An 11,925-nucleotide genomic window follows, 5' to 3' on the forward strand; every position below is an offset into this window, starting at 1 on the left:
TGTGACAATTTTAAGCTGATGATCCACTATATGACACAGACTCAATTCTGTATTGCACAAACACTTTTTCTTGACACGGATGTGGTTTTAACAGTCACATACACGCTTTTTGATATTTTGTGCAATTTTATCTGATTTTGAAGTTGTTTAATGTGACCAAATCTTAATGTTTTGACTCTTTTCGTGGCAAGAGGATACAATAACAGTGAAGACTCAATGTTTCAAGGTGTTTTGTCCAAAGGATAAAAAATGTTTTCAAATGTGAAGTATAATGTGAAATGTTTTTGCATACACTTAAAAACACGGTAGACACAATGTTTCTTTGTTTTGCTTGAAAATGTTTGAGTGTTTTGATCATGAAAGCACAAATTATATGGCTGGTCGGGACAATAGTTATTGAATCTCACTTGGGGGGTTACCCCAAGGCTACGCAATTCATAGCGGATACTTAGATGCTTGACCCCACTGGCTCCACCCTTGACACTCACTTCTCCAGGGCAGCTAAGCACCAGTCCCCACGAAAACTTCCCGTGGCAAACTTTGTATCTCTACTAAGAACCATAAGAATATGAGCCGCTTCAAAGGTCCGACCTCCTGCGCCAACAACTAGAAGTTTTTTGGATTCTAACGCAAAATGGCGTCTAGTAAGGGCATCCATTCAGGTGGCTATAATTAACAATGTGTTACACTCCGTTAAAAGGAAGGCCTCCCAACCTATAGAGGTTATGCTCTATAGGGTTTATGGGGAGTCATAACGTGGTTATAGTAGCATGTAACACTCGTTGCTTGCAAAATTCGTCACAAACACTTTTATTAATTGTGGCTTGGAAGAGCTTGGACTTAGCCCATTACCACTTGGGTCGTTCCCTCTCACTTGGCCTTATGGGCTACTCGAGAGGCAGAACCTCTAAAAGGTAAAACACAAAGAGCCTGTTGCTCAAGACACAACAAACACTTGTTAATTTTAGAGCACCAATTGAAGTGTTTTGCTAGACTAAAGAAGACAAAGCAAGAAATTTCAAAATCAAATCTTTGCCAAAGGTCCTGCACCAAATTTGTTAGTAGTTTTGAAATGATACCCCTCTGGCAAGCACACAAGCTAGGTAAATTTTAAGATCCAAAAGACTTTGTGAAATAGGGGCCTTCGACAAGACATTTTTTCTCTTTTTTAAACAGTTGCACCGCTTTGTTAGTCGGATCAAAAGAGGTTAGCCCTAAAAACCAAATCTAAAAACCTTAAATGAAAGCGGAAATGAAAAACTGAAAAACACAGATTCTGCTATACCAGATGCAAATGTAGGAATAGATCACAAACATAGAAAGACGAAACAAAGATGCAGTTTCCAAATCTGAGACCTGCAAAACAAACAACAAAACAAAGATGCGACATAAACTTGCACAGACGCAAGATCTGGACATAGACGCAACAATACAACTCACAGACGCGATTCTAGAGACGTGAAACTGTAAACTGAGAAAAAACCTTGCATAAGAATAAAAACACAACAATATGTAATGCATACGTGAAAATAAAACAAAAAACATGATGATATGCTATGCAAATGTGACATTAGGATGACAGATCTGCAAAAACAAAAGAAAATAAAAAATGTAGAATTAGCAGTCGCAGACGCGGAAACAAAACACAAACGCAGTTAGATCTATCGTAGACGTAGAAAAAACGCAGAATCATTGCAATGTCGAACCTGCAACTTTAAAAACACAAAATCTGCAAACAAGGTGTCAAAATAAAAGGGACAAGAGTCCCACCGGGCATGCCAAAATGGATATGGTGAAAAGTGATGATGAAAAACTATTGTAAAACCATAAAGATTGAACCACAAACAATCTAGGTCCTACAATGAAACACACCTAAGACCATGTAAATAAACAAAATAAACCAAATATACCATTCACATGTCTAGTAGGGTTTCAATCTCCATTGATCTTGATTTAAATATTTTCTCTCAGATTTTATGCGTGCACAAGAGCTCAACAAAGAACGAAAATATGGTTGATAGCTAAGTTGCAAGAAGACTTGACTGCATAAGATCGATTAGACCATTAGACGATTAGGGTTGATAATGAAGAGGGTATCCTCTTATATAGAGGACACTTTAAGAAATGGAGGGATAAGATTAAGATGTATAAACATAAATGGTTAGCTAGGATTAAAGGATAGGTAGAGGAAATAATTAAATGATAAAGGGGGTAGGTAAGAGAAACATTAAGAGATGAATGACATATGTTATGGGTAGAAAAGGATAAGGAGTTAATTAAATAAATAAATATTTATTTAATTAATAGAGGAAGTGGGATCAATTAAATAAATAAATATTTATTTAATTTAGGAAAAGAACAATTTAAATAAAGAAAAGTATTTATTTAAATGAGGAAAGGCTTAGAAGAGGATTAGTGAATTAATTAAATAAATAAGAATTTATTTAATTAATAGAAGATTTAGGATAAAATAATTAAACAAATAAAAATATTTTTTTAATTAGTCAAGACAATTTTACGTATCTACAGGAGCAACAGTAGTAACTATAGAAGACACAGTGGTGCAAATTTCAGTTACTACCTCTGATACAGACACACTTGGTGATTCCATTGAAGGTTCTTGTAGATATTCTTCCATGTACTCTTCCTCTTTCTCTCCTTCCTTAAGTTCTTTCTTGAGTGTGCTCTTCTAACTGTTCATCTTCTAGCTCAACAATTGACTCTTTTGTGTGAGAAGATGTCTCACCTTACTTTTTTCCTTTACCTTTTCGAACCATGAACTTGCATTTTGGGGATTTTTGAGGAGTTTGGACATTTTCCTTATTTTTCGTTCTCAATTCAAATTTCTTTCCCACCGGTCCTTCAATATCATCATTTGAACTTGTTTGAAAAGGTTTGAGTTTCAAGCCCTTCTCTTGCAACCAAACATTGGTGTTTGCTAAGATGGGTTGAAACCTTTCTTGGATACAAATTCATTCCTTTTGAGACCATTGAAAAAGAGGAAGGGGAGTTTTTGTTAGCTTTTGCACCTCATAGACAAGATGTAAAATATCTCCATCATCCTCCATATCCTCTAGGACATCAACAAGATTGAGATTCTCATTTTGTTCAAGTGTGAGCCAACTATAATCCATCCTTTGAACATCTTCATCCATCCTACACTCGACCCATACATCTTCTATTTTGTGTACATGATTGTAATTCTTTTTCAATTTTCTATTCATTCTCTGAGAATCAAAGTATGCTCTTCTCTTGAATGTCCTCAGAGTGAGCCATTGCATTCCACTCTTTATTGAATTAGTCTTATAGATGTAAGACACTGAATACCTACCAATAGATAGAGGAAACTTGAATACAGTTATGTGAGAATCAAATTGTCACCCATGCATTGCTATAATTTTCCAACAAAGCTCGATGAGTATGATCTTGTCTATGGGATATCTGTTGGTATGTTTTCCATTGCGCCAAAAGCTCGAGTTGTCAATGAATTTCACAAACACTAGACTTACCCAAATCTATGGGAGGCGGTTAAGCCATGTCGTGAACCCCAAAGGAGGTGTTGACCACCAAGTCAACAATCTCTCCCTCAACACCTATAGAATAAAGGAGACCTCCTAGGATTCAAACCCATGACGCAAGGCTCTGATACCAATTGAAAAACACAAATGGACACTAAGAGGGGGGTGAATCCATGTATTTTAAAATTTCAACTATGTGTTCAAATACTGAAATTGCAAACTAATTAACGACACACACACAAATAAAACCACAACACCAGATTTATGAGGAAAACCCAATGTGGAAAAAAAAAACCTGGGTGAGAATAGCTGCTAGAGTCTATTGCTCCAATCCATCCTCATAGTAAATAACAATTTACAATGTTTAGGGCACCAACCCAAGGAGCACCAACCCCTGATTTTATGAGCACCTACTCAAAGGAGCAACTACCTCTTCTTTGAGCACCCACTCAGAGATTTACAATGTTTATAAGAATTTACAATGCAGTGATAAAGCCTTGTTACAAATGAGTTTTGTAACACTTACAATTTTCTCATATCTTGATAATTAAACTCTTTGCCTGCTAAAATTCTTCCTTTGTTTCTTCTTCTTCCTCTGTCTGGTTGTATTCTACTTTCTGCTACAACTTCACCTTCAGTATATTCTATGTTCTTGCTATGTGCTTACTTTCTCTACTTCTATAGATATGTCTAACTTCTCTCAGCAACACACCCACTCTCCTCAGCACACACTTTGCTCAGTTGACTAGTTGAGATATTTCTATTTCCACCTCTACCTTTGTCTCAATGTCCACACCTACCAATTTTGAATCACACTTACAACCCCACACAATCATCTATGCATAGAAGAATGTTTTTCCCTCCAAATCTATAATTTAAAATTAATTTATTTCTCTTTGGGATTCGGTCTATGGCAGATTGGATTTTCTTTCTTGGATTGGTCATCTGCATTAAATGGCTATTCTCTGATTTTTTGAAAGTTTTATGTACTGGGTTTCTATATTTAGCAAACTCAATCTGCCCAACTGATTTTATTTTGTCTTTGTTGATCACCTCGAGCCCTCGACCATCTGCAACTTGGTTGCCATTAATGAATTCTCTATCTTTTGTCAACCTACTCTAAAAAGATAAAAAAACTACCACACTTAGATTCATTATCATTGACTTCTACGCATCAAATATTATTATCGACAAGCCAGGGATCTATATGTCTCCATTTCCTTCGTTATATTACTCGGTCAAGGTCAGTCAACTTCCACGTAAAACCCTTATACCTATCGACATGCACAAATGTCATCACAAGTCTTCTTAATTGACATCCAAGTCACTTGGTCAACCTGGGTCAACCACCACGTGGACCATCGACTTGAATTGGGCTATCTCATTCTTTCTTTTCATTATCACGCATCATCATTTGTGAACTCTCATTACCCATGCGGGCTGGTGGGATGCACAATTGTTCAATTTATCTTGCCCCGCAAGAGTTCTAACTTATGGCCTTTGATATCGCGAGATAGCGAGGGACATGTCTCCCTTCACTTTAGTTAGCCCGCATGAAATTTGGTATGACCTCTTAACCCATGCAAGATAAGAGACTTCATTGTTCTCTTAGTTCTTATTTACCCTGCAGGGTCCTCCTTTCATCCCTCAGTAAGTTGCGGGATCCTTTTTCTCCTTCACTATCTTATCCCGCACGACCATCGCACACCCACCTTGAATGGTGCGAGATAGCGGGAACCATTTACCACTATCTTCATGTTACCTTGCACAACCATCATCTCATCCTACTTAGCACTGCAAGATGGTGGGATACATATCTTGCTTCTCCTTGTGTTGCCCCACAAAACTATCGCTTCCCACACTTTGACAACGCAGGATAGCAGGAAGCCTCTATCCTTCCATTACTTTCTTATCCCATACCTGACCAACTTTCTTTGGTCACCAGCGGTGCGGGATGGTGGGGGATACTTTTCCCTCACCTTATTCTTGTCTTGCACAGTCACAAAACTCTTGTTCATCATGCCGCAGGATAACGGGGGGTCTTCGATCTCAATGAAACTCTTATCCCACACGACTAGTGCATCTCTCTTTTCTACATTGCGGGGTAGTTGTGGATGGCCTTCTCTTCGTTCAAATGTTATCCTGCACAATCTCTTTCCTTCATTCAAACACATCGTAGGATAGCGGACCACCAACACACACATACTGCGGGTCCCACAAAAATATAGTCACAACTTGAGCAAACCACTGAGCCGCCAACACGTACATATGCATACACCTAGACAGATGGGGACCACTCGAGTCCAACTTGGCCTTTCTAGATACGCGATACTCTGATAAGTGACATAGGTTGTCGAGTCAAAAGTGCCATTTTGGTCGAACTACCATGAATCAACGAATTTGAATCTGCAATCCTCTTGAATCAACCCCGATGGGTCCAATGCATAGTGTGACATATGTAGATCAACTCCAACATTGATTTGCACTCTGTAGTCCATATTCTCCTGTAGTCTACAATGTTAGCACATAAATTGCGTGTTATGCGCTTCTCTTGACTTCGTGTTATGCACATTTGCTACTTGCTTCTCTGCAACCTCTTGTCATCCCTATTACTCTTGTTGACATCAATGACAATAATGCTAAAAATCTCCCCCTTTGGCATTGATGTCAACACACAACACACTTGTATACCATTTCTCCCCCTTTGACAACAATGGAAAAGGTTGAAATGACCAACTGCTCTGACACCAACTATCAACTACGCACATTCTCCCCCTTGATTTTCTATAGCAATGAACGAAACTTCTAATTTTGATCATGATACATCTGCAATACATTGGAAATTTCCTTTACAACTTCTTGAAAGATGTCCCATCTTCATGTTGGTCTACCTCTACTGCCTATAGCTAGATGAACCATTATTACAATATAAAAAGCAGTACCAATACTGCTTATAAAAATTCAGAACTCCCCGTGAGACTGTACATGAGGTTCAAGGTGGAAAGTGTAGAACAATATGCTCCCCCTGAACCAATGACTACATAGAAATGCTTAAGTAATGAAGGCGGGTGGAAGAACACCCAATTTATTTCTCAAATATTCAAAGTTGTCCTTAGGCAGGGGCTTAGTGAAAATATCAACGACTTGTTCACCAGTGCACACATATTCAACTTTTACCTCTTTCTCTGCAACCTTTTCCCTGAGAAAATGATATTTGATTGCAATGTGCTTTGTCCTAGAATGCATGACAGTGTTCTTTGAAATATTTATTGCACTTGAGTTGTCACACATAATGGGAATAGGATCTGAAATTTTTTACCTGAATGTCCTTTAGTATTTGCTTCATCCATAACACTTATGAGGAACATGTAACAACTGCAATACACTTTGCTTCAACAATTGTTAATGAAATGGACTCTTGCTTCTTGTTGTGCCATGACACCAATCTATCTCCAAGGAAGAACGGTCCACCACTGGTTCTCTTCCTGTCATCTACACATCATGCCCAATCAACATCAGTATAGGCTTGCAAAGTGAAATCTCCCTTCTTTGGATACCATAAGCCATAAGTGAGTGTTTCATGCAGATACTTGAATATCCTCCTAATTGCATTGACATGTGATTTCTTATGAGTTGTTGGAATCTAACAACCATGCACACTTCTTGAACTATATCAGGTCTTGGTGTGGTAAGATACAAAAGACTTCCAATCGTGGATCTATACAAGGTTTGATCTACACTAGGTGACTCAACATCTTTGCTTGACTTGCACCCTGTCACCATGGGAGTACCAGCCGGTTTGCTCTCCTCCATCTGAAATTTCTTCAAAATGTCTTTAGCATACTTGGTTTGAGAGATGAATATGCCCTTATTATGTCGTGATATTTGCAAAGAATATATGTATTGCCTCCAAAGATGACACCATCCACATATACCACAACTATAATTATGTTGTCTTAATCCACCTTAATGTACAAGTTGTTGTCAACATTTCCCTTTTTGAAACCTTGTTGATGTAAGTACTTATCCAACCAAGAATGCCATGCTCTAGGTGCCTGCTTTGGACCATATAATGCTTTCTTCAATATGCAAACAAAGTTATCATCTTTATGCAACAAAAACCCTTCAGGTTGCTCAATGTAGACTTCTTCCTCAAGATTACCATTTAAGAAAGTAGATTTGACATCCATTTGGTATACCTTGTACCCTTTGAATGCAAAGAATGCAAAGAACATTCTAATTGCTTCAAGTCTTCCAACAGGTGCAAATGTTTCTTCAAAATCTATGCCCTCTACTTGAGCATATCCCTTGCATACAAGTTTTGCCTCATTTCTTACTACCTTTCCTTCTTCATTCATCTTGTTCTTGTAGACCCATTTAGTTTCAATAACATTCTTGTCAGCAGGTCTAGGAACCAATTCCCATGCTTTATTCTTTTCAATCTGCCACAACCCACTCTTGTTGGCTTCATTATACGTTCTGGGTTCCATCTCATTCATAAGACATAAGTTTACTTGCTCAACGTTCCTTTCTCTCCTTCTAGTTTGCACACCATCATTCTTGTTGCCAATAATCTAATCCTCGGGGTGATTCTTTTGCACATATCTGTTTGGGGCTTTGCTGGGCGCTTCTTATTCATGTTCATCCACATCTCACTCTTGTTGGCTTCATTATACGTTTTGGGTTCCATCTCATTCATAAGACATAAGTTTACTTGCTCAACGTTCCTTTCTCTCCTTCTATTTTGCACACCATCATTCTTGTTGCCAACAATCTAATCCTCAGGGTGATTCTTTTGCACATATCTGTTTGGGGCTTTGCTGGGCGCTTCTTATTCATGTTCACTCTTAGACCGATCTTCAACTTTAACATATGATTCTTTAGTCAGAGTTATTGAGTTTTGCTTTCCTCTGTACATATCTTCATCCACTCTCACATGTACATTCTCAATTACCTTCTTCAGTATTTTGTTGAAACACTTATAGGCCTTGATGTGAGTAGAGTAGCCTAAGAAGATACCTGCATCACATCTAGATTCAAAGCTACCCAATCCATCTTCATCTTTTTTGATGAAGCATTTGCTGCCAAACACCTTGAAATACTTGACTGAGGGTCTCCTATCATACCATAGTTCATAGGGTGTCATATTGTTGTTCACCCTTAGTTGTACTCTGTTTAAGGTGTATACAACTATGTGAACTACCTCTTTCCAATAGACATCAATCAGATTAGCTTCATTTAACATTCTCCTCGCCATCTCTTCGATTATTCTATTCTTCCTTTCCACAACACTATTTTATTGTGGTGTCCTAGGGGATGAATATTGTCTTATGATTCCATGCCTCTCACAGCAGTCTTCAAACTCATTTGATGTAAACTCGCCTCCACAGTCTGACCTCAGACACTTCGTCTTGTATCCACTTTCCTTCTCAACCATTTTTGTGAAGACCTTCAATGCTTGTGACTTGTCTTGCAAGAAGGTGACCCATGTCATCCTTGAAAAATCATCTATGAGCAGCATGCAGTATCTTTCTCCATTTAGGGTTCTTGTTCTTGTAGGCCCACACAAATTTGTATTCACAAGCTCTAGTGGCCTTGCAGTTGAGTATTCTCTAGTCTTGAAGCTTACCTTAGTTTGCTTCCTCTTAGACACTCATCATAGAAGGTTCTTGCAGGTTTGATAATCTGTGGTATGTGCCTTACATACCCTTTCTTGCTCACTTTAACAAGATTATCAAAATTGATGTGACCTAGTATTACATGCCATAACCAACTCTTACCAACTTGTCCCATCATACATTGAGAATCAAAGCATTCCTCAAGGTTATATACATTTCCATTTGTCCTTTTACCTTCAGCAACAAGTTGTACATTACTCTTTTTTCTGATTTCACGTCCTTTTGAATCAAATGTGAATTTATATCCTTTTGTCACACATTTGGCTTACACTAAGTAAATTATGTTTCAGACCTTCCACATAGTATACATCATTTTCTTTTAGTTTGCCATCAATATTGAGAGTACCTTTACTTTTTATTTTGATTGATGAATTATCTCCAAACCTCATTGAGCCTCCATTCCAATCTTCAAGCTTTATAAAAAAATTCTTGTCACCGGTCATGTGGTTGGAGCAACCATTGTTTACTATCCATAGATTCTTTCTTTCTACATGTAGGGCAGTTTGGACAATCAAACTTGACTCAACCTTGTCCTTTAATTTTTCTACCCAGACTTGTTTTGATTCTTTCTTTCTCTTTGTTGTTGTTTCGTGATCAGGATTGACTCTTGGTTCCAAGGTTGACACAACATTCTTTTGCTTAGCAGTCCTAAGATTACAGTGTTTTGCAATGTGACCCAAGTTTTGACAATGATAGCATTTAACATTTGCATTGAACAATGAATTTGAAAAATTGTTGTAGGACTAAGATACATTCCTCCTACATTCATATCTACTATGACCATACCTATTACAATGATAGCAAATTACATTAATATCCCTAAGAGTAGCAAATTGATTTCTACTTTCAAAACTAGGTGGAGATCTATGCGTAAGCTTACAATCAACAACTCTATGACCATAAGTGTTACATTTTCAGCAATAGCCATGGAATTGAGGTACATACCAATAATTATTGAAGTTGTTTCTTATTGGTCTCCTTGGAGCAGCATAGTTCGGTCTTCTTGAGATCTTCCTTCTTGTATCCTTGACCTCTGTGAAGCCTCCATTATCAACATTTACTTTTCTTTTAGGATCAACAATCTGGTTCATTGCCTAATTCTTTGTAGCAGTAGCATATGTCTTCTTCTCATTGGGCTTGCTGACTATGAAGGTTTGTTTGACTTCACTTTCACTTGAAGAGGTGAAGTGTATCTCCTTGTCTGATGAATCTTTATTGTTAGAACATTGTCCCTTTTCAAATCCAACACCATTGATGTCCTTATCGTGCTCCTGCTTACTTAACATTTTGTCTAATTCTTTAGTCCTGCCACCGTACTTGATCCTCATGTTGATTTCATCGTTGTTCTTTTCCAATTCCTTTCTTAGATTTGCAAGACCTTCTTCCGATTTTTGACACTCCTTATTCTTCTTTTCTAGGTCTAACTTTGTTACTTCATACATCCTTTTTACTTCTTCCAGCTGGATTCTCAAATAAAAAATTATTGTCTTTGACTCCTCGAGTGATTTGTTTAGTAGATCTTGTTCTTCAGCAACAACAATATTGTACTTTTTATATTCCTTTCTTACTTTTCCAAGTTCTTCTAGTGCACTCACAAGCTCACCTTCCAGGTCTACTTCAGCTTTAATTTCCTCTTCTTCATCATCAATAATATGTTCATCGGATAACTCTCCTTGCACCATGAAGATATTGACTTCTCTTTCACCTTCACTGCAACAATCTTCAGAGACACTTTCTTCATCAGATGCATCATCTTCAAATTTGTAAAGATTGCTCTGTCTCCTGAAATTTATTCTCCTTGGCTTATAAGAATCCTTCATATTTTCTTTACCAAAAGCCTTCATGTTTTTCTTTTCATCTTCATCCTTTTCTCCATAAGGGCACTTAGATGCAAAGTGTCCAATCTTGCCACAGTTGAAACATTTGAAATGCAACTTACCTTTGTACTTTCTTGAGCCTCTCTTAAGCTTCCTTACAAAGTTTGCTACAACAACATCAGAGTCATTTTCATCCTCATTTGTATCTTGTTCTTTTCCTTTTTGTGTGGTATTGAAGGAAACCTCTCTCTTCGAAGATTCAACACTTACTATCCTCATCTCATAGGCCAACAGAGAGCCAAATAGTTCATCCATAGAGAAGGTTGCCAGATCTTTAGCTTCTTCAATGGCAGAGACTTTGGTGTCATATTTTGGATTGAGAGATCTGAGTACCTTTTTGACAATAACTTCATCTTTGACTTCTTCTCCAAGTCCTCTTATAGTATTTATAATTTCATCTACTCTTTAAATGTATTCATTTATTTTCTCTTCTTCCTTCATTTTTAGTCCTTCAAAAAGAACTATGAGATTTTGCAGTTTGGCCTCCTTTACTTTAGTATCTCCTTCATTTATGCTTTGCATCTTACCCCATGTTGCTTTTGCTGAAGTGCAGTGCATGACTTTGACAAACTCTATATCAGACATACCACTTAAGATAGCATTTTTGCTTTTGCATTGTTCTCATATTCCCATTTAGCATCAGGATCGGTAGGAGAGTGGATGAAAGTATATATCCATTCTTCACTGACATCTAGACATCAAACCTAAGGGAAGACAAACATGTCTCCATTCTTCTACTCCATAAGGCATAGGTACTTTGGAGGATGACTCATTTCTAGCCATTGGTGTTCACAAGACATGATCTACCCAAGATAGAGGAAGCTTTACAGTAAGGGAACCTAGGGCTTTGAT

At 37.6% G+C, this 11,925-nt stretch overlaps 1 protein-coding gene across 1 annotated transcript in view; it reads right to left on the minus strand.

The window, feature by feature from the left end:
• LOC131858308 (uncharacterized) overlaps positions 1–11,040 on the minus strand; it is a 51,080-nt gene extending 40,040 nt beyond the window's left edge. The window contains exon 1 of the mRNA XM_059211508.1: positions 10,365–11,040. Within this exon, the coding sequence (XP_059067491.1) occupies positions 10,365–11,040 (676 nt within the window). The remainder of the gene's footprint in view (positions 1–10,364) is intronic.
• Positions 11,041–11,925: the final 885 nt, after the last annotated feature.

Source organism: Cryptomeria japonica, chromosome 9 (genome assembly GCF_030272615.1).
Source record: "Cryptomeria japonica chromosome 9, Sugi_1.0, whole genome shotgun sequence".
NCBI lineage: Eukaryota > Viridiplantae > Streptophyta > Pinopsida > Cupressales > Cupressaceae > Cryptomeria > Cryptomeria japonica.